This window comes from Crotalus tigris, unplaced genomic scaffold (genome assembly GCF_016545835.1).
Source record: "Crotalus tigris isolate CLP2741 ecotype Arizona unplaced genomic scaffold, ASM1654583v1 scf7180000024461.5605484, whole genome shotgun sequence".
Lineage (NCBI taxonomy): Eukaryota > Metazoa > Chordata > Lepidosauria > Squamata > Viperidae > Crotalus > Crotalus tigris.
Window position 1 is genome coordinate 138,024 of NW_024100632.1, and position 24,585 is coordinate 162,608.

The 24,585-nt window shown below is 44.7% G+C and overlaps 1 protein-coding gene across 2 annotated transcripts in view; it reads left to right on the forward strand.

Annotated features, from left to right (window-relative positions):
- DGCR2 (DiGeorge syndrome critical region gene 2) overlaps positions 1-23,835 on the forward strand; it is a 32,408-nt gene extending 8,573 nt beyond the window's left edge. The window contains exons 2-10 of one of the 2 annotated variants that reach the window (XM_039332482.1): positions 6,298-6,420; positions 13,276-13,401; positions 15,462-15,672; positions 17,050-17,126; positions 18,684-18,860; positions 19,235-19,438; positions 19,914-20,066; positions 21,183-21,419; positions 22,536-23,835. In XM_039332482.1, coding sequence (XP_039188416.1) covers positions 6,298-6,420; positions 13,276-13,401; positions 15,462-15,672; positions 17,050-17,126; positions 18,684-18,860; positions 19,235-19,438; positions 19,914-20,066; positions 21,183-21,419; positions 22,536-22,777 — 1,550 coding nt within the window. In that variant the 3' untranslated portion in view covers positions 22,778-23,835. The remainder of the gene's footprint in view (positions 1-6,297; positions 6,421-13,275; positions 13,402-15,461; positions 15,673-17,049; positions 17,127-18,683; positions 18,861-19,234; positions 19,439-19,913; positions 20,067-21,182; positions 21,420-22,535) is intronic. The other variant, XM_039332483.1, reaches the window with a different exon arrangement.
- Positions 23,836-24,585: the final 750 nt, after the last annotated feature.

Consider the following 24,585-nt stretch of genomic DNA (forward strand, 5'->3'; position numbering starts at 1 on the left):
ATTGTAATATTTGAAACTAACCTGCGTTCCTTAATGCTAATTAACAGTGACTTTCAATGAGAGAGCAATCTATTTTTCTTCTCCACACTTCTTATAGTAAGATTAATAGGACTTGAACATTGTCTTATTTAACGACCAACGTGATCAAGACAGGTCATCTTTCATCCATTGAGTGTGCAGATTTTTCTTTGTTTTTGAAATTATTACTGCCAAGGACATATGCATATTTTACATGTTCCTTTCGAGAACTATTACGGAAGAGTCGGATTTTTTAAAAAATAGGTTAGTTTTGTAAAATATTAATTTACAAGGCACCAGTGCTGGGCCTCTATTGTCTAGGGTCATTGTCCATTTTTAGCAAGTCATACCCATTGCTATTTAATCACATTGCCCCACTGATGCATGGATAATCAAGGTTACCTGAAGGAGGTAATTTAATGTTGTTAAAATCATGTGTCTCAGCTAATACTCATTTGCAGGGCTGGCTGTTGCAGGGATAATTAAAACATTATTTCACCCTTGTTTTCTCATGAATCTTAATATACTTCTGGTTTTATTGCAGCCGTGCAGCATAGGATGCTCACAGTGGCTTGACTGACAGCCAGACTAGTGGCTGGGCCTACAGTTTTCCTGCATCTTTTGATCGGCGGCTGCTGTAGATTATTGCCTGGAGGTGGTAGATGCAAGAAACAGTGGGTGTTTCTGCCATTTGCCTATATATAATGGGCCCTGTGCCTTTTCCCTATGATGCAAAAACAGAAATAGTTTTTATGCACTCCGGAGAAAGATGCCAAAGCATGTGTGTGTCACTTATCAAAGCCACGACAATAAGATCGGCCTTTGAAGGCCAGAACCAAATGCAGTTTCTGCTTAGCACAACGGCTTTAGGTGTTGTGAGGGCAGAAGATATTTCTGTGCCCAAACACTTAAAAAAAAACTGCACGGGGTTCTTGCGTTTTGTAATTGTTGAGTGGCCTTTTTGCAAAAGGCTCGCTCGGTTTGTGGCGCTCCTGAATCCAGCTGGTGGATTGTCTGTTGAAGAATATTCCCAGGAACCAAGCAAAGCCTTGGTTTAAGCAAACTTGGACAATTGCCCAGGACACCCACACAGTCCTCCGTAGACAGGTGTCAATTCAGCCTCTCCCTCTCGCCCCCCCCCTTTTCTTGTGAGCAGAAATCCAGAGTCACACGCTCTCCTGTTTTTGGCAATCTGCCTTTAAAATTAACCATTTTTCCTACCGTCAGATACACTATGGGTTTAGCAAGCAAATGCGAAGCCAGTGGGCTGTCCTAAATAGGGACACAGAACTTTATTGGAGTTGCTGTTGGAGGGGAAGAAAATAGGGCGGGCCAGGAGTAAACTAAATACAGGTAGTCCTCAAACGTACGGCCACAACTGATCCCAACATTTCCGTGGCTAAGTGAGACATGTGTTAAGTGAGTCTCCCCCCCCCCCGGCATTTTGACGAACTCCTTGCCACAGTTGAAAAATGATCATCGGTCACTTTTTTTCCAGTAACTGCGGTCACTAAACCAACTGTTGTAAGTTGAGGACCACCTTGTACATCTGTTTTAGTTTAAATCCAGACAATGAAAGATTCCCCCACAGGATCACGCTTTCTCTGCTCCGATTCCGTTCTTCTGTCCGAAGACCTTCACGGACGCAATTAAGATTTCCAGAGCCCCAAAAATAAAAATAAAAGGCTTCTTTTCATTTTCATCTTCCTATGACAGCATTTCATTCATGAGTTTCCCTCCCACTCCCCTCCTTTGCTGTCTATCCTGTGGCAACGATTTTCTAAGCGGCCGGTTTTGTGAGTTGTGTCAGCCGCTAGGAAACGTGCCAGGATTTTACACGGAGGGGAAAACTAATGTTGATCTTTTTGGGGGGTTCCAGCTTTGCGTAACCTGCGGTTCTATTTAACTGGGACAGTTTGTGAGGTTTGGGCGAAGGTGGAAAGGGCTTTCTTTTCACAACTGGCATTTTAGGAAGCTTTAAAAGGGAGGAAAATAAAAATAAAAACCTCCGTCAGCTGGAGAAAAGACCTCTTGTGTAAATGTACTGAGTCTTCGGTGGCAAAGGGGAAGCCATGAAGAATTGTAGATTCATTCCGGCAGGCTAAAAGTGTCCTGATGTTCCGCCAAAGGGACCCACTTATTTAGCCTCTTTGTGTCGGCGTTGCTGGCGCTTGCGTTTGGCCGACCCTTGGAACACAAAGTAAAACGCCAAAGGCGGAATGGGAGGCTGGAGATTGGTTGGGATGGAGGCGGGATTCAAATCTGCCTTGATAGGCACACCTTTCGGGGGCCCAGATTGCCTCGTTGAGAAACAAATCCCGTTTCAGTGTCGTACCCCTTGATCCATGTATCATTGGGAAAAGCGTTTCTCAATCGTGGCAACATTATGATCCAGTGCAGCGGTGCAGGCCTGCTTCGCCCCTCTAAAGCAGTGTTTCTCAACCAATGGCTCAAATTCCATTCTTTATGTTCCGTTTCCTGTCTACCTCCTAAACGTTCCTGCATAGAAAAACAGGACCCTCCTTAGCACCGACAGATGCTATTATCCAGTCATGGGTGCGAAGGACACACGTTAGCTGCCAAGATCTTTTGAACTACTAATGTTCTGTTGAAGGACAAGCATCACCATAGTTTATTCAGGAGAATACGGGGGTGCTCCCACTTGTTGAATCGGTTGGAGTGTTTCCCAGTGGCCGCTGAAATTGCATAAAATAGACGAGGCAACAAAGACCAGGGGTGGAGATTTTGAGTGTTTCCTTTGGCACAATTATTTGGGATTCTATAAAAGCACCTTGTGATTTCATTCCTGGCTGTTTAATTCTTACTTATTTCAATTGTTTTTGTATTCTGTTATCAGGCTTTGAGCCACTCAGAGTTGCTTCCATAGTGAGATGGGCACCATATAAATTTAACAGAATTGTAGAGCAGAGTAGAATAAGTAAAGTAAGACTAGACTAGTAAAGTAAGACTAGACTAGAATAGAATAAGTAAAGACTAGACAATAGAATAGAATAGAATAGAAGAATAGAATAGAATAGAATAGAATTGGAAGGGACCTTGGAGGTCTTCTAGTCCAACCCCCTGCTCAGACAGGAAACCCTACCATTTCAGACAAATGGTTGTTCAATCTTTTCTTAAAAACTTCCAGTGTTGGAGCATTCACAGCTTCTGGAGATCGAATATACACATTCATGAATTAATTGAACATACAAATATAACAAATTAACCTTGATTTACACATCATACTAGCTAGTTGACCAACACAATAAGCCCAAACGTATTTTGGCTGAGCCTGATGAGCGAATCAAACTTTCTTATTGTATTCTCAGATTTAAGAGTGATGCTTTGTTGTGTTTACCTTTCAGAGATAATATCTAACCAGGTTGTGGGGTAGTTTGTCTTCAAATCTCAGGCTTTTATCACTGTTACTTAAGCATTTTGCAAAATGTCTATTTTGAGTGCTGACCTCTTAGGGATTTGAATTGGTTTAGGACTTTAGGTCAATCATGGGGATCTTAAAGAATAAAAGAATAAACAGTGAGAAAGGAACACAACAGCGTCGGCTTTATCCGGTCATATTAGCTTTGATGTTATCTGTATCTGGACCAGGTAAACATCTGGCAGCTATTCTTCTTCTTAGAGATAGAGTTATATTCTGATAGATTTGATAATGGGATCGAAAGAAAGCCGAATAGAGTAGGTAATTCTAATTTAGTATGTTTATAGCTGCAATCTGGAACTTCGTTTTTTGAGCTGGAAATGAACACGCAGAGGAACGAGGCTGTTTGTTAACAATTAGCTGTGAAAATAAAAACAGTTTTTAGCTGTTTTTATTTAGTACTTTTTTTAAATCCCAGAGCTAATTGTTAACATCACAGGCTACATTCTACATGCTTTAGTATAGATATAAAAACGGAGGAAGGAGCGCTGGGCACTTCATCTTGAACTTTGGAGAAATGGTGACATGTACAGTGAATATAAACCAGAAACCTCTGCTCTTATTTGGCTTTCTTTTTTCTTTTTGGCAAAGCCGAGGATTGACTCCTTGTTTGTTATTCTTGTGAAGGGCTTTATTTCAAAGATACTTCTGTTGCTCAATGTTAAGTCGCAAACAGTTTGCAGCTACCACCTGGCTTTAAACAAAATAACAAACAAAAATGCCGTCTGCATTCTCTGTGTCTAGACCAGGGGGTCTTCAGACTTGGCCCTTTGATGACTTGTGGACTTCAACGCCCAGAATTCCTCAGCCAGTCCTCTAATCATCTTCGTTGCTCTTCTCTGCACTCTTTCCAGAGTCTCAACATCTCAACATCTTTATCTTACAAAGCATCCATTCACCACTGGTGACATTTCCTTCCAGGAAGTTGTCTGCACACTAATAGGATCTTTATGGAACCCAAAGGCATTGCTGGCAATAAATTAACGAAGCCACTGTTTTACTTAGCAGAATGCCAACTTCCTCTTTATTTATTTTTTTAAATAAAGCATTTAAATAATATTTTTTTCCTTAAGTCACAAAGGACAGGAAATCCAGTGAGCACCAAAGGAGGAATTTGGAACACCTCATGGTGTCTTATGTTGACATGTTGCCCCAAAACAAAGCAATCCGTGTAATGGCTATCTGGACCCATTAGAAGGCCAGGATAATGTAGTAATTAAGATGTCATGAGTCTCTCCTCAACCACAAAGCTCTTAAGAAGGCAGGGTGGCAACTTCAGACCAGTTACTCTCTGAACCAACTCACACCATGAGGTTTTGTTTTGTTTTTTAATGTGAGATAATAAGAATAAAAAAATGCTTGTAATTACCCACAAAGAAACTGCTGTGGCTTGAATGACTTTAAACCCTCAAAGGACTCTTGCTACCTATTTCATAACGCTTGCCCTTCCTTCTGTTTGTCCCCTGTGACATTATTTAAGAGAGTAACCTGATCTTCAAGTCTGATTTTCTTTTGTTTCACTCTGCACATTGTGATTATTTTGACCTTGTACCGTGCTGTATTTGTGTGGGACGATATAATGATTTTGGAAAGCAAAGAGTTCAGAAAACCACGTATAAGTACTGTTTTGACCGTGGTGTAACATAGGTAATCATCTCATAATCTTAGCTGCCACTATGCACCCTGAGTGTTCTTTTGAGCGGTTGTGATAAACAAGAATAGGCCTATTTTTTTAAATTTCTTCCGGTCGACTTGAGCTAGTTTTATGCTTCTTAAAACACTTTTTTTTATATGATGCTAAGACACTCTTCTTGCAGACTAGGGATGTTTTGAGCCCGGTTCCCACTGCCCAGTTTATCTGCAGTTTTGCCAGGAAGTAAATTCATCCCGCATTTGTACTGTGGGGCAGGGAAGCTGTGTGTAAAGTCAGAGTCACATGTAATCCAAATAAGTTTATTTGCTTTGCTGAACTGAAATGGTGCGCATAAAAAAAAAAGAATTTTCTCTCAAGCTTAAATAGCTGTCGATTGGCACGGCTTCACATTTTTGTTGAAGGGAAAGAAAAGAACAGAACGGAACAGAATAACAGTTGGAAGGGACCTTGGAGGTCTTCTAGTCCAACCCCCTGCTCAAGCAGGAGAACCTTATACCATTCCAGACAAATGGCTTTCTAGTCTCTTCTTAAAGACCTCCAGTGTTGGAGCACCCACAATTTCTGGAGGCAAGTCGTTCCACTGGTTACTTGTTCTCACTGTCAGGAAATTTCTCCTTAGTTCTACGTTGGTTCTCGATTAGTTTCAATCAATCAATCAATCAATCAATCAATCAATCAGAATACAGCTGGAAGGGAGCTTGGAGGAAAGCTAGTGCCTTAGGCTTCTGATGGATTCTTGAGGCAAATGGTTCCTGATAAGATATTTAATGAAACGAAGGAGAGATATTGTGAAGGTGTTAATCCCGGCAAGGTTAATACTAGCTATTGGACAAGTTTCCTGCAGACTTTGGTGCACAGTTCTCATCTGAACTAAATTACACAGCTCACGATGTGCTGAAACATTTTGGAGCCAAAGTCAACTGCAACTTCCCTTGATCCTTGCTTAACAGGATCCAGAAGAGCCACCTCTGTTTGCCTCTGCCCTGGGAAGGGAAGTTGAGGGGTAGGTGGGAGGGAGAAAGCAACCCAGTCAAAACTTCCCCCAGTAATGTGAAGATTTGACGTTGCTTTCTCCCTGCTCATCCCAACCGTGGGATTAAAACACCTTAAATTTGGGCGTGCTAGCTTCAAGCGGAGGGATTCATTGCGGGTGGTTCCTGAGCAGCCTTCTCCTTGTCTCTTGCAGAGATGCGTTGCAGCCCCGGGCATTTCACTTGCCGCAGCGGTTCAGTCCAGTGCATCCCCTCGAAGTGGCAATGCGACGGGTGGCCCACCTGTGAGGATGAAAGCGATGAAATTGGTTGCCCAAGTAAGTGCCCTGAAAGAGGAACGTAGAACGTAAAGCACAGACTCCCTAGGGCTGGGAGGGACCTGAGAGGTCTTCTAGCCCAACCCCTGCTCAAGGCAGGAGACTTTATACCAGAGGTCCCCAACCTTTTGGCCGCCAGGGACCGGTTCTGTGGAGAAAGGTTTTTTTTCCCCACGGACCGGAGAGTGCGTGGTTTTGTGTGCTGCCTGTATCCCACGGATGGGGCTTTGCTTGTTTGTGCGGCCCGGTTGCTGGCATGCTGCGGGCCGATACCGGTCCACGGACCGGGGATTGGGGACCCCTGCTTTATACCATCCAAGTCAAATGGTGGTAGTAGTAGTAGTAGTAGTAGTAGTAGTAATAGTAGTAGTAGTAGTAGTAGTAGTAGTAGTAGTAGTAGTAATAATAATAATAATAATAATAATAATAATAATAATAATAATAATAATAAAGTTGGAAGGGAGCTTGGAGGTCATCTAGTCCAACCTCCTGCTCAGGCAGGAAACCCTATACCATTTTGGACAAATGGCTGTCCAGTCTCTTCTTAAAAACTTCCAGTGTTGGAGCATTCACCGCTTCTGGAGGCAGGTTGTTCCACTGGTTAATTGTTCTCACTGTCAGGAAGTTTCTCCTTAGTTCTAAGTTGCTTCTCTCCTTGATCAGTTTTGTAAACCTCCAGTGATGGACTACCCACAACTCCAGGAGGCAAGAATTGTTCTCGCTGTCCAGAAAATTTCTCCTTACTTACTACTAACTTACTAATGTGCCTGGAAAGAACAGGCACCTGTCTGTGTGGTGGAATCACGGGTCAGAGTAGAGGTGGTCTAGCTTGGGGTGACTGACTCCATGGGAGGAAGTAGCGGAGGCCTTTATCTACCTGTTCCCAGGAGAATGCAGTCAGTCTGGGGAGATTCTTGTAAATAGGGGATCAACAATAAAGTCCTTTTGACCTAGAGTTGTTTGCGCCTGACAGTCTGCTAGGCTCCGGGACATTCATCAGAATTTTTAGTCAGCAGAAACTAGAGAGGAGATAATAGTTATATTGTCTGTCTCCCTTTCCTCTGTCTTATCCAGAAGCTTTGTTTTAAATTAGTTTGCAGCCGGGGAGTGTAGGATTCAGGCATCGTGAAAGGGTCCTCCTTGTTGCCTTAACTCCTGAAAAATGTTGAACTTTGAAATGCCCTAGTTGTGCAGCTTCAAAAAATATCTCTTGGTTTCTTGCTTACTGTAGGTTAGTTTTGTATTCGTTTTTATTTCCTTGCTTAAATGTTTCTACGTACCGCTGCTTGAATAAGGAAGTGAGGACAAAATGAGTCCACAGGTCCACTCTTAACCTGTTGTGGGTTCAAATGCCACCCCCCCCTCTAATCCATAGCCATTTTCTCGAGGTACACTTGAGAAACACTTTGGACCAGTTAGCCGTTCCAGTCAGCTCTCCCTCCCCACTCCTCCCCAATTTTAATCAAGTTTCACTCTTGCAGTCCTATTCTTGCTTTTTAACAAGGAACGTCCGGACTTCTCAAGGCTGAATAATGTCTGCAGAGCCTCTTCTGCTCCAAATGGCTGAGCAAGGACTGTGTTTTCTGCCCTTTAGAGGCAGGAAATGTGAAAAGTTTACACAAGCTCCAAAACAAGATTAATGGTGCTTTACAAGCCAAGAACGCCACACAAACTCAGAAAAACAAAGTCCCCTTTCCAGTTGGTGTTTTGAACCCCACCCATTAAAATCGGTGGGTTTCCCCCTACAAATGCTAAGTGTGGTCTTCAGGGGCAAGCTGTTGTCCACCTTTTCTCTAAAATCCAGTATAAAAACACTGAGATGAATCAAAGCTCTGCTTCTTATAGGTGCAGCTGAGTTGTTATTATTATTATTTAACTGCCTTTGATTGAAGCTGAAAAACCAGAATGTTGAGTGATATTGGCAGAGAAGAACAGAAGCCAATAAAATTACATAAGAGGCATATCTATCTCTCTCTCTCTCTCTCTCTCTCTCTCTCTCTCTCTCTCTCTCTCTCTCTCTCTCTCTCTCTCTCTCTCTCATTTCTTCTTTTTAATTGTCGGCTTGTGCTTAGATTCTTGTCGTCGCCATCGGCCTCGTCTTCGTTCAGCTACTGGACCTCAGTTTTGGCAGCCCTGATTTCCATCTCGATTTGAACGAAAGCGTTTTTCTTGACGTTCCACAAAACGGTGTGCAGTTGAAATGAACGAAAGCAGAAGGGCACACGTGTGGCCCTAGCTGCGGGAAGTGACTCGTTTTGTATGGAATATATAAGAAGCCATCTCATCTTTGTTGCTCTTCTCTGTACTCTTTCTAGAATCTCTTTTTTACAGGGTTTTTTTTTTTGGGGGGGGGGTAACCTATACAAACTAAAGGAGACCATTGCTGTTGTTGTGGGGAAGTTGTGATATTCCAGAACGATGCTTTGTAGCCTGCGGTGGCTTCTCTTGTCGATAAGCGTAGTTCTTCACTGGCCCCCTTGGCGTCTGTTGGAGACCTAAATTTGCTGCCTTTTGTTACCTTTTCTCAAATAAGCCAGACCTTCAGTCGGTTTTCAGGCAGGCTGCTTGTTCGTTGTGCCCTTTTTTTCTGCACCTCTGCAAGCCAAAGAATTTAATCTACTTGGTGTCTTAACACAATCGTTGACAGTTTCAATCTCCGGCTGCTCGTTTAACTGGCTGCTCCCAGCCTCTGCTCTTTCGTTATACAGCTTTTCTTAAGGTTGAGCGACAAATTCCTTTACAGTCTCTTGAGAACCAAATTAAATCAAAGCCTTGGAACGACACAGCCTGTGGGGCCAGAAGATCCTGGCCTTTGCATCAAACTCTCCTTTCCATCGCCCCCCTCCTCATCGCCCCTCACCCAGCAATTTCCAGATCTTTGATCTACTGCCCTGAGAGCAGGCGGGCGGCCCCTCACCGATGCGCTCTTGAACGCATGCTTGGCATTGCTGCAAGGATTTATGCAGCAAGCAGCCCTGGAAGGCTTCAGCCGCAGGAAATAAGGCTCAGCTGCTTTGGAGGAATGAAGTGCTCGGCCAGTTCCAGCAAGAACACCCACGCTTCAAAGCCTCAAGGCTGGGTATTGCCGCTGTGGGGGGGTGTTTTGGGAGTTTCTCAATCAAGCCTTTTCGGCAGTTGGGAGGCGAGGGTTCCGTTTTGTGCTTACTTGGCAAGCACACGTTTAGCTGCTGTGCGCCCACCTGCAGTCCGGCAGCCCCTGTTTAGAACCTCCTACAGGGAAACAATTTGGCTAAAAGCGACATTTTTCTCTCTTTCTCTCTTGCAGCGTGTTGTGTAGAGGAAGAGAAGTGGCCGTTAGGAAAAGATATTGTATGCAGTGCCCTGGGTTATTTAAAAGTAAATCAATTCTTCTTCTTCTTCTTCTTCTTCTTCTTCTTCTTCTTCTTCTTCTTCTTCTTCTTCTTCTTCTTCTTCTTCTTCTTCTTCTTCTTCTTCTTCTTCTTCTTCTTCTTCTTCTTCCTCTTCCTCTTCTTCTTCTTCTTCTTCTCCTTCTCCTTCTCCTTCTCCTTCTCCTTCTCCTTCTTCTTCTTCTTCCTCCTCTTCCTCCTCCTCCTCCTCCTCTCCTTCTTCCTGCTCCTTTCCTGTGCAAAGCACAGATCTCGGTCTGCAGTTACATTCTCCATATTCTTCCATTTAAGGTTGCTATTTTTTCAGATCTTCCTGAAAAATTGGCTCATTATTATTACAATTTTTCCTTCCTTCCTTCCTTCCTTCCTTCCTTCCTTCCTTCCTTCCTTCCTTCCTTCCTTCCTTCCTTCCTTCCTCCCTCCCTCCCTCCCTCCCTTCCTTTCTTCCCACTCATCATTGCCGACCTTAACTTTTTAACATGGTTGTTTTGACTAAGCCAGAGTTGGTTGGCTTTACACAAAACGTTAGGCCGACAGAGGACTGCAAACCACACCATAACAGCTCAGCATGACCTGCGATCTAGGGCTGTGCAAAATATGTTTGGAATCTAAAGTATTTTGAAATTTTAAAATGTTTTGCTTTTGAGCTTGGGGGTGTTTTGACTCTTTGAAGCCCTTCCAGAGAACCTGCTTCAACTTGAAGCAATTGTTTCAGCCTCCAACGAAAACATCCCAACCTTAAAACATTCCCCTTTGGGATTTTTTGTTTGTCTGTTCCTAGCATGAGCCCAGGTACAGGTCTTAAATTTGTTTTCCTTTGGAGCCCATGCTAGTTTGAAGCACATGTACTTATTAATAAAGGAGAATATTTATAGTTCAGGGTTGACATGAGGGGTCCTTGGTGCTCTCTGAGCTTGGTGGTTTTCTTGAAGACATTTCATTACCCAAACTAGGTAACGTCATCAGTGCTAGAAAGAAATAGGTTTTGGGGTGGAGGAGCAGAAGGAAAAGGACGGGGGTCCTTGGTTCTCTCTGAGCTTGCTTCTTTTCTTGCAGAGGTTTCATTAGCCAAACCAGGTAACACTATCAGTGCTAAAATACAGTGGGCTAGCACTAAAGATGTTACCTAGTTTGGCTAATGAAATGTCTGCAAGAAAGCAAGCTCAGAGAGCACCACAGGTACCTAGGCATGCAATGCATATTTGCAGATCCACATATTTTGACCCCATTATCTGATTTCTTTCTGCTTAAAGGAAAAGAAACAACAGCAGAAGCGATCACAAAACCAAGCAAATATTTGGTAGATCCTCATTGATAATCAGATATCAAATTGAGAAAAAGCCAACACAGTTCTAGGCAGCATTAATAGAGGGATAGAATCAAGATCACGTGAAGTGTTAATACCACTTTATAACTCCTTGGAAAGACCGCACTTGGAATACTGCATCCACTTTGCATCCACTTTCGGTTTCCACAATATTAAAAAGATGTTGAGACTCTAGAAAGAGTGCAGAGAAGAGCAACAAAGAGGATTAAGGGGCTGGAGGCTAAAACATAGGAAGAACGGTTGCAACAATTGGGAATGTCTAGCTTAATGAAAAGAAGGACTAGGCGTGACATGAGAGCTGTCGCCCAATATTTGAGGGGCTGCCCCAAGGAAGAGGGAGTCAAGCTATTCTCCAAAGTACCTGAAGGCAGGACAAGAAACAATGGATGGAAATCAATCAAGGAGAGAATCAACCTAGAACTAAGGAGAAATTTCCTGACAGTTAATACAATCAGTGGAACAACTTGCCTCCAGAAGTTGTGGGTGCTCCAACACTGGAGGTTTTTAGGAAGAGATTGGACAACCACTTGTCTGAAATGGTACAGGGTTTCCCGCTTGAGCAAAGGGTTGGACTAGAAAACCTCCAAGGTCCCTCCCAACTCCTGCTATTCTGAGAAATTTAACACTGACTGTGGTCACCTCCATGAATTGTTAGTAACACAATCTCATTTCCTCATTTCGGCAATTGATTGTGGAAATGAGAAGATGGCGTTCTCATTTTGCAGGGTGTGTGTAAATAAGTCAACCCAAACATCCCCTTCCTTGACACTTCCCATTTTGGGGGGGGGGAGATCATACTGGTTAGGGGCTTTTCAGTCATACATTTAACTCTATTCCTCATTCTTTAGAAATGGTTTTGTTTTTAATTGTTGCGGTCTCCAGTCTTTCAGTTCTCCATCCCTGTGGAGCAGTTTTTAGTTGGCTGCCCCTGAGTTAAATTTTGCGGGGTTGGTTTTTTTTTTTTGGTGTGGATTATTATTTAATCTAAGGATAAACTGCCCACAAACTTCACTGTATCTCCCAGCTATCTCCCTTTAAGAAAAGTCTGTCTCTGTGGAAGCTCTACTGAATTTATAATTAATTATTGTAACTATGATTATGGCCTATGACCTATTACTTGCTGTTTATATGTACACTGTGAGACAAATTCCTTGTGTGTCCAATCACATTGGCCAATAAAGAATTCTGTTCTATTCTATTCTATTCTATTCTATTCTATTCTATTCTATTCTATTCTATTCTATTCTATTCTATTCTACTCTACTCTACTCTACTCTACTCTACTCTACTCTACTCTACTCTACTCTACTCTACTCTACTCTCTTATTCTATTCCGTGCCATTCCACTCCACTCCATTCCATTCCGTTCTATTCCATTCCATTCCATTCCATTCCATTCCATTCTATTCTATTCTATTCTATTCTATTCTATTCTATTCTATTCTATTCTATTCTATTCTAATTCCATCCTCTAAAGTTTTTTTCCCATTCTGTTTCTTTTTACATGACACTTGTCATCACACATGACACTTGTCATCCGTTGTGATTCAGAATCCACTTTGCTTGGACCTCTTGGGAATTGAGTCACAATTTAGGTATCCTCTTGAACATGGCCTTAATTACAGTCCTTTAACTTGACAGGGAGGCTATGGAAAGGATATGACAGCAGGGGCATGGCAGATTGTGTAACGATTGGGTCAGCAGCTTGTTCTGCTGTCAACGTGAGTCTTGGGGAAGCTGAGCAGATCCCAAAGAAAGGCCCCACCTTGATGCAATGGCCAGCCATTGTCATTCAACTTCAAAAGCTTCTATTAGGGTCAGCAGTGACTCATAGACACTTAAAAACCCAACTAATCTTCCTCTTCTCCACTGTTAGACCACAGGTTCTTTAAATAAAGTGAAGGGTAATCAGTGTCAACTATATTGTGCATGACCCACTTAATGGCCAGGTTTGGGCTGATTTGGTTTGCAGTGTTGAGCATAATTCCGTCGGTATCATGACACATTGAGCATTTTAATAATAGATCATTCTAAATTCTTTTCTGGGGAGAAACTAACGGTTAAATTAAATTGGGGTTAAATATGAAGGGAAAAAAAACCCCAACCTCCTCCTGCCCAATCTTGCTTACCTGAAGCCTCCCATGCTTACCTTTCTCCTAGATTATACAGGGGAGCAACGCATTTATCACGGGAAGGAAAATGTGGATTCCAGGCACAATCGTGGAAGAGGAGGGGACACGACACGCTTCCACACCATCAACCTGGCACAGCCGGTTCGATTCAGTAGTAAGTTGCAGACTTGGAAACAAGAACCAGATCTTGAGGGCTGGGGAATTCTGGGAGTTGAAGTCCACAAGTCTTAAACGTTGCCAAGGATGGATATCCTTGGTCTAGGGGTAGGGGTCTAGGAGTAGGCAATGGGTGGTCCACTTTTTTTGTTGATTGAGACTGTACTCCACACTCCGATGGAATTGGCAGTACAGTCTCCAAAGGGCTGATGTAAAAGTGGGGGAAAGGATAGCAAATGTGGACGTGCAGTCCTCATTTAGCGACCGCCTCCTTTAGCGATATTTGCAGTTACATGGCCGATGAAAAACTAATTGGCTAACCATAACTCACATTTACGACCTTTGCAGGTCCCGTAAAGCAAAGGAAAACTGAGGCACAACATAAACCTTTGACCTTAATGACCACTTTGCTTCACCACCAAGTTGCTGGTTGCAGCTGTGGTTGCTAAACAATAAATACATAACACGCTGCCTGTATGTATGTGTGTTATTTACTCAATTTATACAGCGGCGTATCCTGCCTCTAGATAAGAAGACACTACTTCTGATTTTTGTGATCAGAGGAACTTGGGCAGGCTGTACTAAAGATACTTTGGGGGGGGGTCAAATTGAGAAGTCTCAATGAACATTACTTACTTTGTACAGTATTTGCATTAAACGAAACCTCAAAAGGAAGCGATTCCAATTAACTTCCCTTAGCAAGATAATTGCACAGCGAACTGTTCTTGCTGTTCAGTCTTTTAAGGCTGCAAATAAATCCCCCCCTTTTTTATAGTGTAAACGCTTATTGCAGCTTGGCCTGTCTCCAAAAGATATGGCAAGCCATTTTCTTCCTTGTGCCTAAAATAAGCAGAAAATGTCTTCAAACGAGAACATCCGCCTCAATCCGATTAGCGGAGGCAGAACAGTAGGGAGAAGGAAAGGGTAATGGAATCACGGATGTAGAAGCTGCTCTGGATTCTGAATGGAGACTCAACCCGAAGGCCAACGATTTAAAAATAAAAAAAAAATCCATTTGGATAGGGGTGGTGTTGCTTAAAAAGAACCTTGCATTTAAAAAAAAAATAGACACACGGAAAGGTAATTGAATCAAACCATTGATCCCTCCATCCATCCAGGTTCGATGCTTGACTCTGCCGAGGGTCAGCAGCTCTCTTGGTTGCTGTACATCGTGATCCGGCGGGGCCTTGCCTGCAATTAAACCAGCAATATTGGTGCACAGAAACGAAAGGCTGGTTTTGATTAGCCAGGAACGATAAGATGGGTGGTCGTGTCTGGCAGCCTTGCCTTGTCAGAGATAATTCCAAATAGAATCTGCATGTTTTGCATTTTAAATCTAGACCAGTGGTTCTCAACCTGTGGGTCGGGACCCATTTGGGGTCGAACGACCATTTCACGGGGGTCGCCAAACAATGCAGTCCGCCATTTTTCCCCCCTTTTCCTTAGCTGTGCTCCTCCCTTTTATTCTATTGGCTTTTGAAAGCCAATAGAATAGACTCTCTTGAATAGAGTCTAATTCTATTGGCTTTCAAAAGCCAATAGGAATTGTCCAGGCCGTCTCTGCCCTGCCGAGCCTGCCAAAAGTCCCCTTCTGCAAACGGTGCTGCACCAGTTGAGTAGTCCTCGACTTACGACCGGTTGAGTAGTCCTCGACTTACGACTGGTTGGGGGTCGTGGCATTAAAAAGGTTGAGAACCACTGGTCTAGACCTTTTCATTTCAGGCACGATAGGTTTTTTTTTTTTTAATATAGGCAGTTTTAGAATGATGTTGCGTACAGGAAAAGCTTTCTTCTAAATCTCTTTCTTGGCTAGATTTGAACTAAGCCTAATGCAGCGCTTCTCAGGTTTGGCAGCGTTAAGGTGGGTGGACAACTCCCAGAATTCCCCAGCCGGCGTGTTGAAGTGGAAGTCGACCCATCTTAAAGTGGCCACGGTTGAGAAATTCTGGCCCGAGGTCTTTAGGAACGGCTAAAAACATGCTTTGTTTTTCTCTTGGACGTGTTGAGGTCCTAACTGGGTGGGGAATTGTTTTCCCTTCTCTCTTTCATGTTTCCTAGGGAAATGCCCATCAGGCTGGCACCACTACGAGGGCACCGCCAGTTGCTACAGGGTGTACCTAAATGGAGAGAACTACTGGGATGCCATACAAACGTGTCAGAAGGTGAATGCGTCCTTGGCTACCTTCACCACCGACCAGGAGCTGAAGTTTATTCTGCAGCAAGAGTGGGACTCTGAGGAGAAGACCTTTGGCCGGAAGGATCAACGCCGGTGAGTTTGCACGGCGTCACATTCAGCATTTTGGTTTTTTTTGGGGGGGGGAGAAACACCTCGCTTCTTCTTTTGGATTTGGGATGGGTGTGTTTCATCCCATGGAGAGGAATTCCAGGGTTCCCTTGGAGAGGTTGAGGTTGACTTCCAGAGCTGCTCTTGTCATTGCCTGCGTCCTGTTTGTCAACATCAAATTAATAATACTAATAATAAAGTTGGAAGGGAGCTTGGAGGTCATCTAGTCCAACCCCCTGCTCAGGCAGGAAACCCTATACCATTTCAGACAGGTGGCTGTCCCGTCTCTTCTTAAAGACTTCCAGTGTTGGAGCATTCACCGCTTCTGGAGGCAGGTTGTTCCACTGGTTCATTGTTCCAACTGTCAAGAAGTTTCTCCTTAGTTCCAGGTTGCTTCTCTCCTTGATTAGTTTCCACCCGTTGCTTCTTGTCCTGCCTTCTGGCGTTTTGGAGAAGAGCTTGACTCCCTCTTCTCTGGGGCAGCCCCTGAGATATTGGAACGCTACTATCCTGTCCCCCCTCGTCCTTCTGTTCATTTTGTCAGCTGCCACCTTATGCTTGCTTGTGCTTCGCTGCTATGTGGTGACAGACTGTCATGAATGGTGGGAAGAGGGAATGAAGGGGGGAATGCTTGGGGAAACGGAAGTAGATGCTGTATCTCCTCCAGGAGATGCTGCCTCAAGGTCCACCCAGCTGGAAGAAGGAGGGGGCCACCTAAAAAAACACCTTGCATGAACCTGATTGGTTACATTGGGGTGGGCAAAGAGAGATATTTTAGGGAGGGAAAAAATAGAACTTGGGAATTTTGGCGTATGATTCTCAGTCCTGGCTTTGCAATCCTGCAAAACATTTGATCTCTAATAAACAATAGTTTGTCTAGAAACGGAGCCAAGGATTGTTTCTGTTTAGAGGTTTAAGTTGGGGCAGGTTCGACACAAACCTCAAACAGGTTTAATTTTGCCCTCCTTACCCTTGAAGTTGTTTTTTTTAGCATTGAGCAGTGGGTCAAATAGATTTATCTCCTCTGTTACACCAGAGGGGAGTTTGGATATAACCGGTGCTTTTTTTTCTTTTTTTTTTTTAAAAAAAAAGGTGCCGGAACTCACACACGGCATACAACCCGCCTTGCCTACCCTACAAGGTTCCATCCCAAAAAAGATGCCGGAACTCCGTTCTGGGCGTTCCGTGAGAAAAAAAAAGCCCTGGCTATAACAATGAACCTTTGGTGCTTATTTCGCCACATTTCGAACCTGTTTCTCGTGTTTGTTTGTTTTTTAAATTTGCATCAACTTTCCAATGCAGTCTAATCGTCATTGAAGTTTTACAACTTGTCTCCCCCCCCCCTTAAATTTCCAACTGAAGGTTTTGGGTTGGGTACCAGTTTGTCATCACCAACCGAAACAATTCCCTCGAAGGCCACTGGGAAGTTGCTTATAAAGGTAAGTTCAGAAATCTGGATCTTTTTCTGCTCCTTAAAACTAAAATTAGAACCTTGTTCCTGCCATTTGAATACACTTGTATGTCTCCTCGTATAGTGAACAACGTCCTATTTCTGTTACATAAAGCATTAAGTAACTTGGTATTAGCTTTGAGGGACGGGAAGACACGCCCCAAGATTCCCAGGAAAAAACTGAAGCTATAAACTTTAGGGGAAGTGAGTTATAAAAATGTGTACACTTCAGGAAGTAGGTATAAGAATATGTTGCCCGCTAAGGGTTTCCTAACGCAGAAACCAAATGCAAACTAGCTAATGTATCATTGATTGGGTTCCTTGATTTTCTCTGAGCTTGGTTGCAGGCATTTCATTACCCAGCTAGATAACATCTTCAGTGCTGGGAGTCGGCTGTGCGGAATGGAGGCGGAAGTAGAGAAGGAGGACGACTACGGGGTCCTTAGTGCTCTTTGAAAATCATTGTTTTCTTGAAGACATTTCATGACCCAACTAAGTAACATCATCAGTGCTGGAAGAGAGGGAGATTTGATCTCTGCTTGTAACTCCCTTCTAACTCGGATGATGCTCCCTAGTTGGGTCATGAAACGTCTGCAAGAAAACCACCAAGCTCAGAGAGCACCAGGCACCCCTCATTTCAACTCTGAGCTACAAATATTCTCTCTAATGGTATCAATCAGTGTCAGGCTTAAGAGCCAAGAACAACACATGGAATTACTTCAGAGTAGTTCCTTTATTGTTTCTGGCCTATTGACTGGAACCAGATTAAAGCTCAAATCTGCATGACTATTGAATAAATCAGTGGTTCTCAACCTGTGGGTCGGGACCCCATTTGGGGTCGAACGACCATTTCACGAGGGTCGCCAAACAATGCAGTCCGCCATTTTTTTCCCCCTTTTCCTTAGCTGTGCTCCTCCCTTCTATTGGCTTTTGAAAGCCAATAGAATAGACTCTCTTGAATAGAGTCTAATTCTATTGGCTTTCCAAAGCCAGTAGGAATTGTCCAGGCTGTCTCTGCCCTGCTGAGCCCACCAAAAGTCCCATTCTGCAAACGGTGCTGCACCAGTTGAGTAGTCCTCGACTTACGACCGGTTGAGTAGTCCTCGACTTACGACCGGTTGGGGGTTGCGGCATTAAAAAGGTTGAGAACCACTGGAATAGATCCTGTGGGAGGTTAGGGAGGGTCCACCCTGGCTCTCTTACTGCATATCAGAGATTCCTGGCTGAGCCAGCTCTTTGCTCCTTGCAAAAGATTCCTTCCTTCCTTCCTTCCTTCCTTCCTTCCTTCCTTCCTTCCTTCCTTCCTTCCTTCCTTCCTTCCTTCCTTCCTTCCTTCCTTCCTTCCTTCCTTCCTTCCTTCCTTCCATCCATCCACCTGTGCAACTCTGGCCGTTCTCCCACCACAATGAGGAAAGTGAGAAACCGAATCAAAGCAGCCTGGATCCATCTGTTTAGCTTTTTTTTTTTTTTCCAGCATACGCCCGAAACGGATGGCACCGCAGAGCGTGACCCCAATCCTCTCTTCCTGTGTTTTGTGTCATTCCAGGATCGTCGGAAGTATTTCTTCCTCCTAACCCTACGTTCAGCACATCTCTCTCTGAAAATGAAAACATCCTCTGTGCCCAATTCCAGTGCTCTCACTTCCCAATTCTCCGGCACCACGGTTTTCACAGCTGGTACGCTGAGAACTGCTACGAAAAATCCTCCTTTCTCTGCAAGAGAAGTAAGTCTTCCCCCCCTCCCTCCCCCCAGTTGATAACCCTGCTGGACCAATTTGGAACACCTCTGAAGAGAATTGGCCAAAATAAAAAGAGCCGAGGTGGCGCAGCAGTTAGAGTGCAGTACTGCAGGCCCCTTTAGCTGACTGTGTTCAGCAGGTCAGCGGTTCAGATCTCACCGGCTCAAGGTTGACTCAGCCTTTCATCCTTCCGGGGTAGGTAAAATGAGGACCCAGATTGTTGGGGGCAATGTAAATATATATATACATTGCTTACTGGTGTACACCGCTTAGAGAGTGCTTGCACTTAAAGCGGTATATAAGTCTCATAAATAAATAAATAAAGATGGCTTTTCCTCCCCTCCCTCTCTCCGTTCCAGGCCAGACGTGCGTGGATATCAAAGATAACATTGTCGACGAAGGCTACAATTTCACCCCTAAAGGGAACGACCCCTGCTTAAGTTGCACATGTCACAATGGCGAGCCGGAGATGTGCGTGGCAGCCTTGTGCGAGCGACCCCAGGGCTGTCAGCATTACCTAAAGGATCCCAAGGAATGCTGCAAATTTACCTGTTCAGATCCTGGTAGGTCTGCCTTCTCTCAAAATCCAATCTTTATCGCTGTCATGAAGAGCATAAAAGGGGTAAAATGCACAGTGTTAGCCGTTTTAAAACCTAAAATCAATAAAATAGACGGGGTTAAAAAAAAACTAACAAGAAACGAATGCTGAGGGAGTCAGCGTTGCCTGACAGCGTTGCTTCCATGGTCATGTGGCCAGCGGGATAAATAAATATACATAAGAAGCGAGCCAGTTTGGTCTAGTGGTGAAGGCACCAGGCCAGGAGCTGGGTGTTGGTGAGTTCTAGTCCTGCCTTAAGCCATGAAAGCTGGTTGGGAGACTTCGGGCCAATCATCAAGAGATGTTGAGTTCTAGTACTACTTGAAGCATGAAAGCTGGTTGGGTCACTTTGGGCCAATCGCCAGGAGACTGGGAATTCTAGTCCTGCCTTAGGCATGAAAACTCAAGGTTGTGGTCTTCCCTCTCTTCCCCTCTTGCAGACGGCAACAGTTTGTTCGATTCCATGGCCAGTGGCATGCGCCTGATCGTCAGCTGCGTCTCTTCCTTCCTCATTTTGTCCCTCCTTCTCTTCATGGTCCACCGGCTGCGACAGAGACGCCGCGAGCGCATCGAGTCCCTGATTGGAGCCAACCGTAAGTGTGGGTCACACCTTCTCCGAAGGGCACACGGGAAAGTCCCTGCCAGCTTTTTTCCTTTCCTTTCCTTTCCTTTCCTTTCCTTTCCTTTCCTTTCCTTTCCTTTCCTTTCCTTTCCCTTCCTTTCCCTTCCCTTCCCTTCCCTTCCTTTCCTTTCCTTTCCTTTCCTTTCCCTTCCTTCCCCTCCCTTTCCCTTCCTTTCCTTTCCTTTCCTTTCCTTTCCTTTCCCTTCCTTCCCTTTCCCTTCCTTCCCTTCCCCTTCCCTTCCTTTCCTTTCCCTTCCCTTGCCTTCCCTTGCCTTGCCTTCCTTTCCTTTCCCTTGCCTTCCCTTCCCTTCCTTTCCCTTCCTTTCCTTTTCTTTCCTTTCCTTTCCTTTCCTTTCCCTTGCCTTGCCTTGCCTTGCCTTCCTTTCCTTTCCTTTCCTTTCCTTTCCTTTCCTTTCCTTTCCTTTCCTTTCCTTTCCCTTGCCTTCCTTTCCTTTCCTTTCCTTTCCTTTCCTTTCCTTTCCTTTCCCTTGCCTTCCTTTCCTTTCCTTTCCCTTGCCTTGCCTTTCCCTTCCCTTCCTTTCCTTTCCTTTCCTTTCCCTTGCCTTCCTTTCCTTTCCTTTCCTTTCCCTTGCCTTGCCTTTCCCTTGCCTTGCCTTCCTTTCCCTTCCCTTCCTTTCCTTTCCTTTCCTTTCCCTTGCCTTCCTTTCCTTTCCTTTCCTTTCCTTTCCTTTCCTTTCCTTTGCCTTGCCTTGCTTTGCCTTGCCTTCCCTTCCTTTCCTTTCCCTTGCCTTCCCTTCTTTCCTTTCCTTTCCTTTCCTCCCTCCCTTCCTTCTTTCAGATGGTATAGGTTCTCCTGCTTCAGCAGGGGCTGGACTAGAAGACCTCCAAGGTCCCTTCCAGCTCTGTTCTGGTAAAACACCTGTCGTTCTTAATCCCATGCAGCTTTCTACTGTCACAGGAGAAACCTGATTAAAATAGGGCGGTGGGGGGGGGACCTAAAGCCAAAGCGCAAAAGCTCCACGATTCCGCTTTAAACTGGATGCTTTGGGCAGAATGAATGAAAAGATGAAACCGTGACGATGATGGTGTCCACGGGTCTTTTCCTATCCCTGCTCCCCTTTCACAGTGCACCACTTTAACCTGGGCCGAAGGATGCCCGGCTTCGATTACGGCCCAGATGGCTTTGGAACCGGACTCACGCCACTGCACCTCTCTGACGACGGAGAAGGCGGGGCCTTCCACTTCCACGACCCGCCTCCACCCTACACCGCGTACAAATACCCGGACATTCAACACCCAGACGACCCACCGCCACCTTACGAAGCGTCCATCAGCCCAGACAATATTCTCTGTTCTCCGCCAGGTATCTTTATCTGAATCCTTGCCCAAGGCTGTCTTGTTGACCTTGGTCTTCAGCCTTTCCCATTCAGGTCTCAGTAAAGGGGTGATGGGACGTCTTTGGTGCTCTCTGAGCTTGGCTGCTCTCTAGCAAATGTTTCGTTACTGAACTCGATAACTTCCATCTGTGCTAGAAAGGAGTGGGGTTTGCGGAGTGGTGGTGGTGGAGGAGGAGGGCTGTGGGGTCTTTGGTGCTCTCTGAGCTTGGTGGCTTTCTTGCAGACATTTCATTACCTAACTAAGTTACACGATCAGTGCTAGAAGGGAATGTGATTTGCAGAATGGAGTGGGAGGAGGAGGAGGACGACGACGACTCCAAGGTCCTTGGTGCTCTCTGAGCTTGGCTTTCTTGCAGACATTACCTAGACATCAGTGCCAGTAAGGAGTGGGATTTACTCCCTGTTTATATTCTAGTGGCTTGCCCTGTCAATGTTGGTGAGATATATAAACAGAGACCAAGTCCAACTCTCTTCTAGCTCTGATGATGTTACCTGGTTGAGTAATGAAATGTCTGCAAGAAAGCCACCAAGCTCAGAGAACACCAAGGACCCCATAATCTTGCTGCTGCTGCTGCTGCTGCTGCTCCTCCTCCTCCAAACCCTACTCCCATCTGGCACTGATGATGTGACCTAGTTGGGTCATGAAACATCTGCAAGAAATCAACCAAGCTCAGGGAGGACCAAGGACCCCTCATTTCAACCCTGAGCTGCTCTCCTTTAGACCACTCTCCCCCCCCCCGATGAAATGCCAAAATTTCAGCAACGGTGCTACGGGCTGGGGAGTTGAAACCCACGTATCTGGGGCTGACTCGTGCAATCCTTCCGGGGTAGGTAAAATGAGGACCCAGATTGTTGGGGGCAATGTAAATATATATATATACATTGCTTACTGGTGTACACCGCTTAGAGAGTGCTTGCACTTAAAGCGGTATATAAGTCTCATAAATAAATAAATCCCAGGATTCCAATCTTATCAAAGTAAGCGGTAATGATCTGGAAGCAGCTAATGACCTAATGGCAGGAATGCATTGATTTGGGCTTGATTTTTTTTTTTTTTTTTGTCCTTTCCTTTCCCTTCCTAGACGGGGTCCATTCTCAGATGGGGGCTAACACTCAGCTGTCCTTAGGGAACGCCGACACCTCTTTGCCGCTGCCCGACGAACCTCTTCCTCCTTCCCTCGGCCCGTCCCCCTTGGAGCTTGAAAACTCTGCGGACAGTAGCACCCTCCTTGTCTTACCAGACACTCCTTTAAGTGAAAGCACGCTCTCGGAGAGCCTCGGTGGCAACCGCCACAGCCACTGTTCTCAAAATACCATGGTATAAAGGAAACACAATCAAAACAAGAGACCCACCCCCCCTCTCTTAACTGCCAGCCAGCCAGCATTTAAAGGCCGGGCCACTGTTTGCCTGTCCGATGTACGAGGGGATGCTGAATTCACAGACTGAAGTTCAGAAATAAAACTCCCCTGTCTGGCTTTTTGCAGATTCTCCTTTGAGTTTAGACTTGTAACACGTCGGCCCGGACAGTCCTTTTTCCATTCTTACCTTCTCCTCTTCAGAAGAAGAAGAAGAAGAAGAATCAAGTTGTAAAAACACTCTTTGTTTGTTTTTCTATGGAAAAAGAGCAGAAGACGTGGAGTTTTTAATTTCTTTTCTTTTTTTTAAAGCGGAGGAAAATTATGGATAGATTTTTGGGGGTGAGGGCGGAAGGGGATCCTCCATCTCGCTACCCTGTAAAATCACGGAGGATAAAGACCACGCGGTGTAGGAACTTCTGTAATGCCAGGGCGTTAGGAACTTCCAGAATATGGCTGCTGGCTGTTGACTCTCTTGCTTTAAGTCTTCGGTTCATCTTCAAGTACACAAGACTTTCTGAACAGGACCATCTGATCCTTTGAAATGTGAGCCCAAGGAGAAAGAGACAGGCAAGTGGGTCTATCAAGTCTTCATCTTCACGTGGCTTCCAGTCCAGGTTGCAAAGAAGAACACAACGAATTGATCAAATGCTTGCTTATTTCCTGGAAGTAAGCATCGAGGTTCAAGTCAAATCTGGTTGCTTCGCCGTAACACAGTTTAATACTTAACTGGGTCTTTTCAAACTCAGTGAACTTGTATATGAGATTTCCCCCTCCTGACTTTCTCTACTATAAATCGGGGTGTTGAGGTTTTGGGGGACTGAGTTGGTGTGGGGATAACAGAATTTCCAGGGGAGTGGGGGGGAACAATGTGATTGGACCAATCAGTCCACCTTCAATGTGCTCTTTCCCTGTTAATTTTGCTATTTTCATTCTCCATAGTTAGATGTCAAGCTTTCTTTATCCTGCAGGATTCATCCGAACGCCTTATATTTTAACAAGAGACATTGGGGTCAGAAAAAAAAATCGTGCAGACTCTCAGTGGCCTCACAAACCTTAATGAAAACTGTCCCATTGATCCTCTTGGCATATTTGGGAGTTTGGGGATTTGGACCTGTTTGGAGATGGGTGAAGGTGGATGCCCTCAGTGGTTCTTGAATCTCTGAGAAGGACATCTGGAAGGCACAAGGGGTCTGCCCCCTAGAGCTTCCACTCACCTTCCCCACCGAGGGATCTTGCTGAGAACTTGTAAATGCTGAGTTGATTGCAACTGTAGCCAAGGAGTTCTTGATCCATTGCTAGCCTCTTGCCTCCTACGTAAGCTGCCCCAGTTTGGCTAGCAGAAACCTTACTTCCAGTCCTTCATTTGTGTGTTCCTGTTGCCTTATGAAAGGCAGGAAGCCTAGAGGGACAGGAGAAACACAACTCATGGTTCTATACTTAAATATATCAGGGTGCCTTCTCATTTCAATCCCTTTTCTCCTCCTCCTTCTGCAGTTGCTCTCTATCCCAGTGTAATATTGATGGTAGGTTAGCTTTTGGGCCATTTTAGAAGAGAGTTCTAGCTCGGCCAATAACACTCCAGGTGTCCTTGCAGAAGGCCACCGATTTAATCTTCCACATGTCCAGCAATCGCTTGGGAAGACCCTCCACCCTGAAACCTTGAAAGGCGGGGATCGCCCTTCGTTGTAGACTTCATTGACCTTGATGTGACTCAGTAGAAGGGAAACTCAATTCTGCTCACGTTGGTTGGGGATAACTGGCTTGCAAACAATC